Here is a 15825-nt window from a genome sequence, read left to right as displayed (position 1 = left end):
CACAATCACTCACTCTGGATGGCAAAAGAACAGGCAACGGAAAGATGGAGCGATCAAGTTCTTCTCAGACATGTTTTGTCTCCATCATCCGAGTAATTACGTCTGTTCCCATATTTTCACTGCTTCGTCCAGCTCACACTCACCATTGACTGCAGGTCGGCAAAATATTATTCTTTGAAAGGCTTCCCTCGGTGATGGGAAGTGATTCACCCAGTACGGAAGGTCTGTTCGCCAATCTAAGCATGTTTGTCTGCCAATTTACATTGCAGCTTTAGAGGATGGTTTGCTAGCACGCACACCAAAACTGTCGTGCGCCGACTGGGTGATGACATGTAACCTATCTAAAGGCAGCCATCAATCTAATACTATGCAGGACCCACACCTTGAAGTCGTGTTGCCTGTATTATGCAAGCGCTGCTATACTCTTTGTACAAAGAATGATGCACCGCGTCGGTATGCTAATGAAAAGCAAAAAGTGGAGCACGAGTTGAGGTCCATATCAGAGACTCTGGGTGCCGATGTAGGTGTTTTTATCGGCAAAAAAAGAATTAGAGCTGATGCTAACCGCAAAAAGCTACTGCAACACATACTCCTTGTTTTCGTCCATGCATACTTTGAACATGAATGCTCGTGAGTAATCTTATTGCCTTAAATCGTTTCGTTTTTTCTTCTATTCATTGCCTCCCGGCTCTAGACGGACAACTCAAGCGAGCTGCATTGAATATGACAGGTCAGCACCACATTTACCAACATTCAGCAGTTCACACCTCGAACACGATATGTAGGCAACTCTACATTCCTTCCATGATTGAAGAGGTAGAGGCTCTCCAAGCGAAACTCAATACAACAGAGGATGAGGATGAGCAACGAGCGCTGGAGGAGGACGTCACAGGCAAGGCAAGGGAAAGATCGACTTGTCACGTTTCGATGCTCAGCATAGTCTTAGATCCTCTGGCTTTGTCGGTGCGGGATATCTGCTGAAGTAGAGCAACTGTTACCGAAGGCGAGTCACTAGTCAACCCTATTGTCTCCACAGATGTCATTTGACATGGTTCAGGTTGTGGATTACATTCGGCGAGAAGGAAATATGAAGGTCAGCTCCTTCACATACCCGAACGCCATCGTAACCGCCGTCAGCAGGGTTTAAGGGAAATTGCCTTTGCTATGTCTTCAACAGACCCAGGTGATGATCAAGCTCACTTGCAGCGGTAAGCAGCGTCATTGGCATATCGCACCGTTATAAATCCAAGAATTCATATTGCTCTAGGATCATGTTTGATGCAGGAGCAGGCACGTCAAAACATCAGTTATGGCTTGCCGCTCGGGCAGCAGAGCAAGCCAAGTGGTCTAGAGATACCCACGTTGTGGACGACCCAGGTTCTGCTCCGAGTACAAGCAGTCAACCGCCCTCCGCATCAGTGGTTTAGCAAACTTGGATGTTGTGTAACCGTTATCCCGAAGGGGTGGGAGTGATGATGGTAAGTATGTCACTTTATTTTTCGTTCGGATAAATTCAACTCGTTGACCAGTGATGACGATCGTGATGTTAAACGAAATGATGTAGCCAATACTATGCATTGGCCAGCTCCTTACTGTGACAAGTTTCCTCACCTGACGTTGTAATGGTACATCAATGTTTGTACGTGATGTATGCTCTTGTATATGAAACAATCCCAGAGAATCCAAGGGGTGATTAAAAGCACCTTGACTGTAGCAGGGTCATTTGTGTATCAGTTCTGTTCTGAAGTGACTCCCCGAGTGTAACAAGCTGCTACCTTCCGTATGTACAAGATCACTAGCGCACCTCAGATACCTAGACGCAATGAACACGCATGTTTCAGACCTTCGATCCTTGGTTATGAACCACGCGGTGAACCTGTTCGATCAGGTAAATCTAATAAATATAAAATAACTCTAAGAACTGTTCCCCGAGCGCTGTCCATGACGTGTTTCTAGGAGAATGGACACCGCTCCACGCGTGCTCGATATAAATAAGTGGATCAAGCTCCTCCAGATCCTCTATATTTACACCTTCAGGGGGGTCGGAACCAGCAGCATGGAGTAACATATCACACTCAATCGACCTACAAGCGCGGAACGGAAAGAAACGTACCTGGACCTTACAGATCGAGCGGACCTGGTTCAATTCGTATCCCGGTCTGTCACTGAGGTCCCCTTCCGTGATGTGTCTACCTATATCTCCGGAATGGTTATGGGTGTCACTTACCGCTGTTGTGGTATATGGGGTCAACCACTGAAAGTAACAGAGTCAGTTAGCCCAGACGAAGTACTGCTGCATATTCAACACCTTACTTGATCCTGCACGTTCGGAGACTTGAGCTGCGGGGAATCTTTGTTCACGGAAGGGCTTTCTGACAGGGACACATGAGTGGTCATGTTCATATGGAGGGTCAGAAGAGCACAGTACTGCGCTAGATGATTGCCACAGCAGACAGTGGGGGACCCAACTGTGAGTTCAGGATTGAAATGTTGGAGACAAGCTGTGTCACTTTAAGGATGCAGATGCCGAGAAGATATGCAAGTGCACACCGCACACAAAGCTAATACCGACGGTTGCGGGAAACTCAGTTGAGGAGTCTCAACGGGAACATGATACGCAGATATATCTGCCTGGATCATGAGAGGAATATGGACACCTCTCTCACGTAGTTCCCCCTTATGAAACATCCACGAACCCATGGTTAGAAGAAAAAAGCAACGTACAAGCATATGTCCTCGATCCCAATATACCCTATTATCCTCCTGCAAAGACAACTATAGTTATACTATTTTGCTTCTTTCATGGTGTGATGAGCTTTCCAGAAATGAGGCAGACAGGTGGACAGAGGATATGTACAGCAACAACACCGGAGTTGGCAGCGCAATAGACGAAAGAAGCTGGGCCAAGCGTCTCGCCCTCAAGCAAGACAGTCTGGCCGCCAGGATACGCAGTATGCTTCCCCGAGACCCGCGTCGACGAAATCGGCGACTTCAGCATCGTACTCGGGGGTCCGGAGGGGCTTCTCGATGGATGATTCTGCATCTAGGCTGGTTGTTGTGATCCATCTTCTCGCAAGTGTAAAGAGACTACTGAGCCCTTGTCGACAGTGTTCGGGAGTAGCTCGCAGCAAGTGACATCAGAGATCTTGAAGTCGGACCGCTGGTCGAATATTCCAAGGAAATTGTGCTCGAGACACAGTACTTGTTTAGAATTCATCCTTGCGTTCCGGCGGTACGTAAGTTGTCAGTTGACACCCTGTTTCACTTCCGTCACAAACAATATTGACGCCTTTCTACCACGCCCGGGCTACTTAGATGCCATGCGATATCTCCTTGCCTTGCAAATTGCAGGATGCACGTACCACAGAAGCCAAGGAAGCTTCGGAAACACGAGACATTGAGGCGATGGACAGGTTGTTGAGAGTTGCCAGTGAGTGTAGCTCATCAAAAAATAGCGATAGTCTCTAAACCCGTCAGGGGCAACGGTCCAACCGAGCCTACCACAGGTTCGCAACCTTCTTCCCCGCCGGAATTGAAACAGAGTTAATATTGTCACATTGCCGTGTAGTATCATACCCGTCAGGAAGCCAAGTCACTGGTCCGAAGCCTTCCTCAACAACGCAACAAACTCGGTATCTGCGTCCGGAATTCCACCGCCTCCGCCCTCTCAGGAGACAATGCCTCCCAGGTGTATGCACGACACCTACTCCCAGATCGTCCTTCCCTTTGCTTCGTCGCTAGACTTGTTTGAGTAGTATACGAACGCGTCTGGCGGGTTGTGCACTGGTATGCTCATGGAGCACCTTGGCTCGCTTGCTGGGTCAAGGACATATAAGCACATGCTCGGGCCGAGCATGGAAACTTTGGGTCGCGTGCAAGAGAGAGGGTTTTACATTGTCACGGCTTCTGTTGAGATGAGTTCATGTTTGATGGTCCGGTGCACTAATTCAAGGCGGGTAGGCTAGACATGCTTGCCTCTTTCTATCCTGTCAGGGGCACTCGTCTTAGTGGTCAAGAAATATACACTGGTAAAAACTTCATGGAGGTTGTCGTCAAAATGGAGGCGCTCGATCCAGATGGAGGAGGGGAGACGCTGATGCTTGGTGTGGACACACCTTTCTTGTCTTCCGTGCTAGACTCGCGCGCACAAGGCACATCCGGCTATCTCGCTGATAATCAGGACACCGGAGGAAGAAGCACTTTTACAAGATAGACGAAAGTCAGTCTCTTGTGATACTTTTCCCGTCCGTTTTGAGTGTTCATGACACGAAAAGGCTCGAAAGAACGGAAGAAATACGTTGTCCATCAAGCACTGTCATGTGTCCCACCAGATTCAGTTGTAGCAGCGGAATTGCACGCGACATATCTCAAATGTGGCCAAGAAGAGGATTCTTTGGCGCGAAGTGACAGGGTGTGGATGGGTGATAGCTTGTTGGAAAAGCAATGCTAATGTTCTCTCAAGAACGCAAGTTAAGCCGAATGCACGAAGACCAGAGATAATCTGCTGATGTACCCACGGCGTTCAGCAGAAAGTATTTGGAAGTAAGACGTTCCCGTGCGCAATATAAGCAACCTCGTCATTCCTATTGACCAGGATATCTGCCGGCGGTATCGATTTGAACGGTATGAACCACATGAAGGCCTGGAATTAGCTGATAATACAATTACATCGTTTTTCCTTGGTTGCAGAAAAGGCTGCCATCAGTCTTTGCGGTGGAAGACGAGAGTGGCAGGACGGTCGTCGTGGGTTGGGTTACCGAGACTCCCGTGGCGGGCTTGGTCGGTGAACTTGTTGTGACGGGTGCAGACGAGTATTTGTTAAGAATCTGGGTGTGAAGTCTAATCAAAATATCGGCTCCGTTTCCTGATGTTCTTGATATACCAACCGTGCACCAGCGTAGATCGCTCCTGAGAAAGACTTCCATGCGTGGTCGTGGCGCACTCCGGGAAATTCCGACGCTATTGACTAGCCAGGTCGAGGGACCAGCGAAGGACTGCTGGCCGGGATGCGATGGGATGCATCGGCAGCACCAGACTGGCCAGAGGAGCAGTCTTTTGCTGGGAGACGCTGACGACGTCACTTACGTAAGCTCCATGACTTGGATAATCAATTGACCAGACACGTGACGTTCTCGGTGAGTGAATATCATTCCGACTACCCAAGATAGCCCGATGTTCCTGCAAGGATGACTAGAGTCTATCGTGTTACGACCTCTCCCGCGTTCTATCACATCGGTGTACGCCCTTCCCTCCTGCCCCAATCACACCCACTTTCCCGCCGCTCTTCACCCCAAACTCTGTGCCGCACTCACATTTGGCTCTCCCTCGCGGGTGCTTTTTAGCACATACACATCCGAAACTCTTCAAATGGAATAGAAAACGAATCTAATGAAAATGGAGTGCAGGTAGCCATTGAAGACTACTTGTGGGGGTGTCGGTGCAGGCGAGACGCTGCACACTCATATTGGAAATGAACGCTCTATGGTATGCCTTTCTACCGGGTCTTAATTGCCCTATGGAGAGTTGGATCGTCATAGGGGTTAGTCGTCTACATCTCGTTCTCGTTCTCTTCTAACATCCGGAATGATCACAGACAACGCGACTACTAGTTGGATGGTCACCTAGTGACCGTAGATCGCGTCGGAATATCCTCATAACAGGCCCGTCCACGATGTGTCACGCACAAAATCCGACAAAGTGAAGATCGGGTACTGACTCACACACGACCATACTCAAGTCCATCCCTGAATGTTTGAGTGACGAACGCTTCCTCAACCACCCCAAGAAAATATCTTTCGGGATGCTCACGGAACCGAAGTACTCTACAGAAGCTGTGCAACCTTGCCACCATAAATACGCACAAGCGAAAGGCGCAGATTTCGAGACGGATTGGATGCACTGCGATTTATATGTTGAGAAACCGAGGTATTTTTTCTACGGGTTCACCTCGCCAAAGTTCATACCAGCTGTTGCTGGGCAAGAGCATTGAACACCGTTGCATACCCGAAACTCGATGGTTCGACAGTGGTTAAGCATTCCTCCAGCATGTCTTCCAGCTATCGTCTCTCCTGTGAGCTGGTCTACCGGGAAACCATATCGTTCACCGTGCTGCCTCCCGGACAAGTCGACCAGTCGCTAATAGTTTTTTCGTCACAATATGCTAGCCCACCCTTGTTACAAGGAGAGGTATGCGGGAGCGAACGAGCACGTCGTCGAGCCGGACTCTACATTACCAGCGTCTGCCCTTCACCGATCATTGCTGCTGATATTGATAAAGTCTCCCTCGGGAAACGTTGTCAATCTTGTTACTGACCCCCTCGGCTATCATGGCATGTCAAAACCTCGTGCCAAAGGGAGCCCGGGAAGTCGTCCTTCCGCGTTTACCTGGGTTACTCCCTCTCGCAGATCCGCGCTCTTTATTGTTCAGACCCCACGATGCCATTCCTCGCTAATCCGAAAGTGTTGCACGGAGGAAGGTTGCAACAAGGACAATATATGCCTGAGCGAATTTCTTGTCATGGCTCGTCGTATTCACATCTCCCAACTGACGATCGATGATCTTTGGCATGCCCAGTTTCCGTCTCGTATCGCGACAACGCATCCCATCACGAGGGACGCGTGCCTCGAACCGTTTTTTCAGCAGACTAGTGGGTCAGTAGTAGATATGCATATCCTCACATAGGTCACTATTGTACTGCAAACCCTGCGACCTTGGTCGACTCAATTTTTGGATTGCCATCCGGGAGGCAAATTGGTGACGTGACATACATGGGTAGGTCTGATACAAAATGTACTAGCATCTGACTGCCGCATTCAGTCGGTGCACTGCTCCTGGGGCTATGTGTAATTCGTACACCGTCAACCGAGAGATTTGTAGGGTACCACCCAGATGTGCTTACAATAATTGTTGTGCGTTTTTTCTGTCCGCGCTACTGGGGTCGCAAATGGCTCTGTCAGTAGAGATACTGTAGATTCTTGAGAGTCTCGTCGCCTCATGTTCTCGATCAGCTGTGTAACTGTCGACATCGAGCGCCCGCCACTACCGGATTTAGGGTACTTTTCTCGCATAGCCGCAAACCTGGCGTTCACATCCAATGCTGTACTCCCTCGTACTTAAGATCTGTGACCAGCAACCAGTATCGGTCTTCCATTTGCTTTCCACCGTACACTCGAAGCTGACCACGTGGAAGAATAGCTTGTGGGCTCAGAGTATGTGTGGTATCTAGTTGACACGTTGAACTTTGCGTTGACTCGTGAAGAAGATGAGGTTACTAGACGTGAATGCCGTTCTGGACCGGGAAACGCACATCCAGCAGGCCGACCCGGAACGTGAAGTCCTGAAGGAGAATAATAGCAAAGGTACTCGTTATGCCATACTGTCACATCGCTGGGGCGACGAGGTCGGTTATGAAGAGATGACTGGGCTGATGAAGATGGAGGAGCATAAGAGGGACAAGGTCAGGCAGCGCTCTGGCTACCAAAAGATCATCAAGAGCTGTAAGCAAGCCGTGAAGGATGGACACGAGTGGTTGTGGATCGATACCTGCTGCATCGACAAACGGAGCAGTTCAGAATTATCGGAGGCCATTAATTCGATGTATCAGTGGTACCAGAACGCACAGGTCTGCTATGCATACCTCAGTGACGTTGACGAGTTACCCCGGCCTACTAAGCCATATCACATCAGGTCGTTCCGCGAGCGCAACGGTTGGCTGGGACCAGAATGGTTCACGCGGGGGTGGACACTGCAGGAGCTCATCGCACCGAGGGAACTCGAATTCTTCAACAAGGAGTGGGTTCCCATTGGCAACAAACGACACCTGGCAGTAGTCTTAGAGGACATCACGGGAATCCCACGTGAGGTTCTGAGAGACGGCCTGAGTACGCAGCGTCTCAGCGTCGCACAAATCATGTCGTGGGCAGCCCACCGGAAGACGGAGCGTGTGGAAGATCGGGCTTATTCGCTGATGGGGATGTTTGGAGTGAACATGCCGATGCTATATGGAGAGGGGGAAAAGGCATTCCAGAGGCTTCAGTTGAAAATCATCCGTAGGTCCAGCGACCAAAGCATATTCGCATGGAATCGATGGAAGCCGCGGACTGGCAGTGTCCTGGCAGACGATCCGAACGACTTTGGGGATTGCGGCGAGATAGCGAAGGTGGAACCAGATGAATTTGTCGACAGACTAATGAAGTACATTAAATGGAATGAACTTGGCAACCCCTGGTATATCACGCTTTGTTACCGGAAGATCTCGACCAACCCGATACACTGGTGCAGACTTGCATGGTTGAAGAAGCGTGCCCGCGCGGTCAGCCAGCAATATCACGTATCATTCTCTGTCAGCAATTCGGGTATCCAAGTGTGCCTGCCCGTCATCCCCCTTCCCGGCTCTCGAAATCATTTCAGGGCTATATTGGCATGCAGAGGGTTTACGGGTCTGCAAACTATTGATTTGGTATTCTCCGGATCCAGATATCACAGGACTCCAGTTGCTTCTCTCATTTCAGAGTCGCACATTCTCAAGACATATCCAGCGTTCAAGGCACTCTCCCTTACTCATCACCAAGACGCCGCCAATCAGACATACCGCGAGTTTGCACTCGACGACAAGCATGCCTCATACCATCATTTTACCCGCCGTGGTACCCACCCGCGCGAGTTTACAGGCAACACTGTCACACTCTCGTTCCTCACGGATGATCTCATTGTCATTGTCTATGCCAACGACGATGCCAGATCTCGCTTTGCAGTTGGCCTTGGATACTACCATGGCCAAGGATGGGTGCATGTTGTCTATGACAAACCTGCAACTCAAAAGGACTGGACGCTCTTTGCCAGTGAAGCATATCGTGGAATGTGGAATGCGCGCGCGGAGTATGCTCGGCATATGCCCAAACAAGAACCTGTCGATGGACGTCGCAGCAATGACCACTTCATCAAACATGTCCACCTTCCCCAATCAATCTGGGCGGCGAGGATGGTCTGGGGTAGGTGGGAGAAGGGCAATTTCAAGATCATGGTTGATGTCGAGCCATGTCCTGGTTGCTGTGATGGGCCACACGGATGGGCAACAACACTTGTCGGTACTTTTCCTCCCACATGCACGCAGATCTAACCATTTGTGTTATCATAGAATCATTACCATGGCCTTCAGACGCCAGGGCCTATGCACATAGGTTCCCATCCATATTCGCTGAGACTGGATGGGTGGCAGGTTGAGCTTGACGAGTGTTCTGGTCAACGGATCGCGGTAAGTTGTGCGAGCATACTCATGCTCGCGTCGAGCCTGATATACCCAGCTGGGTGATTATGGCGACTATTTCAATGGCACTTTTGTGCGTGTTGGAAATATTTTTGAGGATGCTCGCATCCTTAACATCGGCACCATGGGCTCAGCTTATTGCCCTGTGGTCTACCGCATATCCAGCTCTTCACGATGGTATCATACGGAGAATCAGGATGATCTTGCTGTGGCATATCACCTCAGGGACGACCACCTGGCCTTACATCAACCAAAGGGCTTCTCTCTGGCCGCTAACGATCATTTTGCGCTACTGTTGAAAACCCTGGCCACTCGTCTTGCAGGGAAACATTTGGTGATAACAGCCGTACAATGCTCAGAATTCTATGGAGTCGATGATTTTGGAGAACGAGGACATTCAGTGTATGGTAAGTTTTCCACAACAACCGTTCCCTATTCATCTTTCGACTTTATCAGACTCGGTACCAGACAATAATAACCACTCTGCTGAAGGAGAGATTTTGACTCCGCTATGCACCGTTGCAAGCCCACAAGTTTGGCGAAGAGAAATGCCTTGTGTACAGAGAAGGGAGCAATTCACGAGTATTCGGTAGGCCTATGGAATTGCTATGCGAAGTGGTACTGATGAGGATGTATTTCGGATGTAGGGACCACTTTTATGCTCTCGTGAATACGGTACCCTCCCTTCTCACACTCGGTTTCTCCATTTGATAGCGTTGTCTGCAGCGTCAACCTACAGGAACCGACGCCCGACACAAGGCTGCGGTGCGTTGAATAACCGTACGAACGACAGTATTCACTCAGGACGGCAACAGAATGGGCAACAGAAAGATGGAGCGATCAAGTTCTTCTCAGACATGTTTTGTCTCCGCCATCTGAATAACTACGTCTGTGCCCATATTTTCATTGCATCGTCCAGTTCACACTCATCATTGAATCCAGGTCGGCAAAGTATTATTCTTTGAAAGGCTTCCCTCGATGATGGAAAGTGACTCACTTAGCGACGTCTCTGCAGGTAGTGCGGAAGGTCTGTTCGCCTAACTAAGCAGGTTTGCCTGGTTTGTCTGCAGACTTACATTGCGACCTTAGAGGATGGTTTGCTAGCACGCACACCAAAATTGTCATGCACCGACTGGGTGATGACGTGTAACCTATTTAAGGGCAGCTGGCAATCCAATGCTACGCAGGACCCACACCTCGAAGTCGTGTTGCCTGTGTTATCCAAGCGATGTCACACTTTTTGTGCAGGGGGCGTTGCACCACGTCGGTATGCTAGTGAAAAGCAAAAAGTGGAGCGCGAGTTGAAGTCCATATCGCAGACTCTGAGTGCTGGTGTAGGTGTTTCTATTGGCAAAAAAGAATTAGGGCTGATTCTAACCACGCAAAGCTACCCCAACACATACTTCGTGTCTTCGGCAATGCATACTTGAGATACAGATGCTTGTGAGTAATCTCATTGCCTCAGATCCTTTCCTTTTTCTTCTATCCATTGCTTCCTGGCTCCAGACAGACACCTCAAGCGAGCCTCATTGAATATGACAGGTCAGCACCATATCTACTAAAATTCAGCAGTTCACGTCTCGAATGTGATATGCAGGCAACTCAACATCCCTTCCATGATTGAAGAGGTAGAGGTTCTCCAAGCGAAACTCGATGTTACAGTGGATGGGGATGAGCAACGAGCGCTGGAGGAGGACGTCACAGGCAAGGCAAGAGCAAGATCAACTTGTCACGTTTCGATGCTCAGGATAGTCTTAGATCTTGTGGCTATGTTGGTGTGGGATATGTGCTGAAGTAGACCAACTGTTACCAAAGGCGAGTCAACCTCATTGTCTCCGCAGATGCCATTTGACATGGTTCAGGTTGTGGATTACATTCGGAGAGAAGGAAATATAGAGGTCAGCTCCATCACATGCCTGAACGTTGTCGTAACCGCCGTTATCAGGGTTTACGGGAGATTTCTGAGATGGTGTTTCCGCTCACGTTTGCAGACCCAGATGACAATCTAACTCACTTGCATCGGTAGGCGACCACATCACGTCCATATGAGTTACTGAACATACTGCGTTTCAGGATCATGCTTGATGCAGGCGTAGGCACGTCGAAACATCAGCTGTGGGTTGCCGCTCGGACTGCAGAAGAAGCCAAGTGGTCAGGTACAGCTAGGAATATTCCTGCTCTAGACAACCAGGGTTGCATCCCGAGTACATGCACTCAACCCCCGTCCACATCAGCAAACACAGGTATTGGTAAGTACTTCACTAATTCTGTCTGATCAAATCAACTCATTGATAAGTGGTGACGATCTTGATGTCAATGGGAACGATGTAGCCAATATGAACTAGTTAGTTGTTCACTGTAACATCCTTGCCTAGAGTTGTAATGGTAGATCAATATATGAAATGTAACCTTCTGTGCATGAAGTGATGCAAGGGGTGATTGCAAGCACCTTTACTCCAAAGCGGTCAGCTGTGTTCTAGTCCACGCAGTCCCCTTCTAAACTGGCTCTCGAAGCTGTTACTCTTTGTGCATGTGTACAAGGAGACGTGAGTTGATCACTGGTGCACCTCATACATATGTCAGCACTGACAACGTATGTTTTAGACCTTCTTTCCTTGGTTATGAATCACGTGGATGAACCTGTCCAGTCGGGTAAGTGTAAGCTACACAAACCCATATAAAAGCATTCTTATTTCCAGGAAAATCGACACCACTCCCCACGTCTGCGATACGAATATTCAATCAAGCTCCTCCGAATCCTCTTTGACACCTCCAGGGAGATCGAAACCGGCAGCATGGAGTAACATAGCGAGCCTGGGGAGTTGCATGCGGTTAATCAACTGCATCACCGCAAAACAGAAGGAGACGTACTTGGCCCTTACAGATCGGCCAAACCTGGATCAGGTTGTATCCATGACGCGCCTACGCATATCTCCGAGATGGCTATGGGTGTCGCTTACCGCTGTTGCGGTACATGGGGTCAGCCACTGAAAGCAAAAGCAACAGAATCAGTTATCCCAGACGAAGTACTGCTGCATATTTAACAGCTCACTTGATCTTGTACGTTCGAAGACTTGAGTTGCGAGGACTCCCTGTTCATGGAAGGACTTTCCACCAGGGAATGTGAGTAATTATATTCACGTGAGAGGGCTGAGGGCACTGTACTGTATCAGCTGATCGCTACAGCAGACAGCGCTGGACCTAACTGTGAGTTCAGAAGTGTATATGGCAGAAATGTTGGTGACAAGGTGTGTCACTTCAGAGGTGCCGACGCCGAGAAGATATGCACATATGTGCACGCCGCATAGAAGGCCAACACGCACGGTTACGGAAAACTTAGTTGAGGTTCGACGGGAGCATGATACGCAAGCATATGCCTGCATCATGAGAGTTCTATTCACATCTCTCTCGCATAGCTTTCCCTTACGAATCATTGACGAATCCATGATTTGGAGGAAAAAGCAACGTACAAGCATATGCCTTCGATCCCAATATACCTTATCCTTCTCTGGCGAGGGCAACTAGTTGAAAATTAGTCCTAAAGATTGTACCACTTTGCTTTATCTGTCGTGAGGTAATGTCGAGAGTTGAGAAACGTCGTCGTTTCCGCATGGCGCCTAGGAAGTGGTGCATGTTTGAAGCAACTAACAATGCCTGTAAAAGTTTCCACCCACACGATCTGTACCGAAAGAGCCAAGGGAATCATGACGTCCAGAGATTTATCAAACGACGTCGGGAGCGAAGCCCTCCTAAGAAAGGCCTGCATGAACCTGTACGCTGCACTGAAACTGTGTCTTCAACCACTCAGCAGCAACCCTTGAGCCGTGGTCGAACGAACGCCTAGAAGCAATGCCCGTCGTTCGGTCTTCGTTGGTCAAGTATCGGTTGTATCTGCACATCTGTTCCACAGAGATCCCGTTGACGATGCCTACTGCCAGAGCGTCGAAACGGAGGGAAACGAGGGGGTCGCGAACACGAAAAGGGGAGGTACAACACAGGCTATGCGGAGACAGGCGAAGCTTTCCAGATGCAGGCAGACAGCTGGACATGATATGTTCAGCGACAGCATCGGAGTTGGCAGTGTGATAGACAACAAAAGCTGGGCCAGGCGTCTCGCCTTCAAACAGGACGACCTGCCCGCCGGGATACGCGATATGTTTCCCAGAGAGTAACCAGTCGATGAAATCCGCAACTTCAGCTTCATATTCGGGGGTCTGGAGGGGCGTCTCGATGGATGGTTTCTGTATCCAGACCGGTTGTGGTCCGTCTCCTGGCAAATGCAAAGAGACCACTGAGCCATTGTCGATAGTGTTCGGGAGTAGCCAACAGCGAGTGAAGTCGGAGATCTTGACGACGGACGACAGGTCGAATATTCCATAGATATTGTGCTCAAGACACAGTACTTGTTCAGAATTCAAGACTCATATTCATCCCGGCTGCATTGCGGCGGTACTACATAACCTCACGTAGCTCTTGGTGTAGACAGTGGGTGCATTTCACGCCCATTGTCCAAGATACTTACGGTGTTTTTCATACCAGCGATCAACTCCCGTGTACTTGTGTGGACAACCGCAATTTGTGGCCTCTGACATCTCCCGATGCATACACAGATGCATCATCTCTCTCCCCGATGTGACATTGTTAGCACCTCGCGGACTCCTCGTGCACCTGTCCCGCCCGTTTTCAATTTTGTTCACTGGTTTGTCATGCACTTCACTTTTACACACTATGGTGCAGGCAAACCAATACGTCAAGCTCACGTTTGGCACTCTCTTCCACAGGCTCGCGGGCACGTTCTAGCACGTATCCATTCGGAACTTGCTAAGCGGAGCAGAACAAAAATCGAGTGGAAATGGTAGGCATTGATGATTACGCTGTCGTGGTGCAGACACAGACGCGATACTGTGGACTCATGTTGGAAAATGAACGCTCTATAGTACGGCTTTCTACCGGGTCTTAATCGCCCTAGGGAGAGTTAGATCGTCATAGAGGTTAGTTGTCTGTATTTCATTCTCGTATCGTTCTAACATTCGGAACGATTGCAGACCACCCGACTGCTGGACGGACACCTGCCTAGCAACCATGGATGGCGTCCCGATATCCCTGTTACAGGCCCGTCTACTATGCGTCGCACACGAAATCCGACGAAGCGAAGAACGGGTACTGATTGGCACCCGGGCATGCCCAAGTCCATCCCTGATCGTTTGAATGACAAATGCTTCCTTGACTATGTACTCCATGAGATTGTCTTTCGCGATGCTCATGGGACCGAAGTATCCTGAGAAGCCATATAATCTTGTCGCCATAATTCCTACAAATGGGAGGCGCAAAGCTCGTAAGAGCCAGTTCGGAAACCGGTGTGCAACCCATTGCCGACACACGTGTCGGTTAACATGCCCGGGATGCTCCATGAACTACAAGGCAGAGTTTCAACCTTCCTTCCAACTATACAACGATGATCGCTCGTTGATATGATGACCTCAAACCCATTATCACTCGTATTGCTTCTGCTATGCTTTGCATTGTACATGTTGCTGGACTCCTTGTTCTTTTAGAATCAGATCAGGAGCCAGGAATGATGAGTAGTCACAAGTGGACTGATTCAGAGACTCATGCTCTCCTTGACTACCTCATTGAACACTGGTTGGAACAAGGTGATACAGGCAACTTCAAATCCAGTGTATTTTCTAGTGCTGCTGCTGTGATTGCTCCACCTAACTTGCCCCCCACAAGAACTGCTCAGCAGATTCAAAATAAATGGTGATGGGTAAGTGCATCCTCCTCACACTGATAGCCTTGACTGATATTGTTATTAGTTGAAAGGGGTCTATAATTCCATCAAAGGCTTCATTCAACACTCTGGGTCTGGCTCATGGGATGAACATTTTGGTGCCAATATTGTCACACCAGCTGAAGAGAATGTATGGAATAGCTATGTTGCAACCAATGTATGTTGTCCCCTATCATCAAGTGTATCAGTTCATCTAACATGAATAAATCAGAGTGGATGACATATCCTGCCCTATAAAAATGTGGGATGGCCATTTTACATGAAGATGGCACAGATCACCCCATCAGGAGGGGCACAAGGTGCTAATGTGTATGCACCATTGGAGGCCCCCTCATCCAACTGGCCCCCAAATTGGCTCGAGGATGAAGATCAAGAAACATGGCCAGGTAACTTCAATGAGCCTTCCAACAGTAACATCAGTGGCACAAAGCCAGCTCCTGATCCCTTGTATATTGACTTCATGGCTGAATTTCCCACATTTTTTTCCAACCCTTTGCACCCTGATCCACTGATTCCATCTGCATCACCCAGTGTCTCAGTGCCCATTGTGGTCCTGACTCAGGGGGTGGGCACACCATCAGCCAGCATCCCAGCATACCCTCCCTTCCCAATGAAGGGGCTGGGCATGTCTTCAGGGAGAGTCAGTAGGACTGGTAAGGAAAGATGCACATTTTCTTCTGGGCCCTATCCAACTTTGTACACTTCTACCCCACCCCCATCACATAAACCATCTTGTGGGTCTGGTCAGTCATCTGCCTGGTCCTTTGG

The 15825-nt window shown here is 49.2% G+C and overlaps 7 protein-coding genes across 7 annotated transcripts; 5 read left to right on the top strand and 2 right to left on the bottom strand.

The window, feature by feature from the left end:
- Positions 1 to 25: 25 nt before the first annotated feature.
- On the top strand, positions 26 to 1543 carry F5J12DRAFT_574661 (uncharacterized protein). Its single transcript, XM_051740129.1, has 11 exons — positions 26 to 222; positions 276 to 322; positions 374 to 520; positions 575 to 630; positions 695 to 730; positions 786 to 897; positions 947 to 1003; positions 1058 to 1093; positions 1141 to 1208; positions 1268 to 1478; positions 1530 to 1543. Exons 1-10 carry the CDS (start codon positions 195 to 197, stop codon positions 1425 to 1427), a joined length of 747 nt encoding a protein of 248 aa, XP_051594577.1. The 5' UTR covers positions 26 to 194; the 3' UTR covers positions 1428 to 1478; positions 1530 to 1543.
- Positions 1544 to 2092: 549 nt separating this feature from the next.
- F5J12DRAFT_697228 (uncharacterized protein) lies at positions 2093 to 2673 on the bottom strand (the record flags this gene model as incomplete). Its single annotated transcript, XM_051740446.1, has 5 exons — positions 2093 to 2175; positions 2228 to 2254; positions 2314 to 2372; positions 2429 to 2509; positions 2558 to 2673. Coding segments are annotated over 5 exons (366 nt in total), but the record flags the coding sequence as incomplete, so codon positions are not given.
- A 247-nt stretch (positions 2674 to 2920) lies between these two features.
- F5J12DRAFT_930257 (uncharacterized protein) lies at positions 2921 to 5474 on the top strand (the record flags this gene model as incomplete). The annotated part of the gene is made up of 13 exons (XM_051749534.1): positions 2921 to 3057; positions 3109 to 3236; positions 3352 to 3430; positions 3478 to 3506; positions 3569 to 3688; positions 3756 to 3937; positions 3961 to 4103; positions 4181 to 4219; positions 4332 to 4411; positions 4690 to 4830; positions 4897 to 5085; positions 5120 to 5135; positions 5377 to 5474. The coding sequence occupies exons 3-13, from the start codon at positions 3406 to 3408 to the stop codon at positions 5472 to 5474; spliced, it is 1062 nt and encodes a 353-aa protein (XP_051594575.1). The 5' UTR covers positions 2921 to 3057; positions 3109 to 3236; positions 3352 to 3405.
- Positions 5475 to 7000: 1526 nt separating this feature from the next.
- On the top strand, positions 7001 to 8081 carry F5J12DRAFT_748729 (heterokaryon incompatibility protein-domain-containing protein; the record flags this gene model as incomplete). Its single annotated transcript, XM_051742098.1, has 2 exons — positions 7001 to 7209; positions 7263 to 8081. A coding segment is annotated over exon 2 (819 nt), but the record flags the coding sequence as incomplete, so codon positions are not given.
- A 1107-nt stretch (positions 8082 to 9188) lies between these two features.
- F5J12DRAFT_867995 (uncharacterized protein) lies at positions 9189 to 9583 on the top strand. The gene is made up of 2 exons (XM_051747066.1): positions 9189 to 9254; positions 9304 to 9583. The coding sequence occupies exons 1-2, from the start codon at positions 9208 to 9210 to the stop codon at positions 9563 to 9565; spliced, it is 309 nt and encodes a 102-aa protein (XP_051594573.1). The 5' UTR covers positions 9189 to 9207; the 3' UTR covers positions 9566 to 9583.
- A 722-nt stretch (positions 9584 to 10305) lies between these two features.
- On the top strand, positions 10306 to 11756 carry F5J12DRAFT_574551 (uncharacterized protein). The gene is made up of 9 exons (XM_051740128.1): positions 10306 to 10600; positions 10654 to 10709; positions 10773 to 10808; positions 10864 to 10975; positions 11025 to 11081; positions 11129 to 11164; positions 11212 to 11288; positions 11340 to 11515; positions 11598 to 11756. The coding sequence occupies exons 1-9, from the start codon at positions 10406 to 10408 to the stop codon at positions 11609 to 11611; spliced, it is 759 nt and encodes a 252-aa protein (XP_051594572.1). The 5' UTR covers positions 10306 to 10405; the 3' UTR covers positions 11612 to 11756.
- Positions 11757 to 12804: 1048 nt separating this feature from the next.
- F5J12DRAFT_916117 (uncharacterized protein) lies at positions 12805 to 13772 on the bottom strand (the record flags this gene model as incomplete). Its single annotated transcript, XM_051749186.1, has 3 exons — positions 12805 to 13015; positions 13071 to 13668; positions 13733 to 13772. 3 exons carry the CDS (start codon positions 13770 to 13772, stop codon positions 12805 to 12807), a joined length of 849 nt encoding a protein of 282 aa, XP_051594571.1.
- Between the last annotated feature and the right edge of the window lie 2053 nt (positions 13773 to 15825).

This window comes from Pisolithus orientalis, assembly GCF_024613125.1.
Source record: "Pisolithus orientalis strain OTSU chromosome Unknown F5J12scaffold_90, whole genome shotgun sequence".
Lineage (NCBI taxonomy): Eukaryota > Fungi > Basidiomycota > Agaricomycetes > Boletales > Pisolithaceae > Pisolithus > Pisolithus orientalis.
Note: the sequence above shows the minus strand (reverse complement) of the source record. Positions and strands in the feature narration are given on the sequence as shown.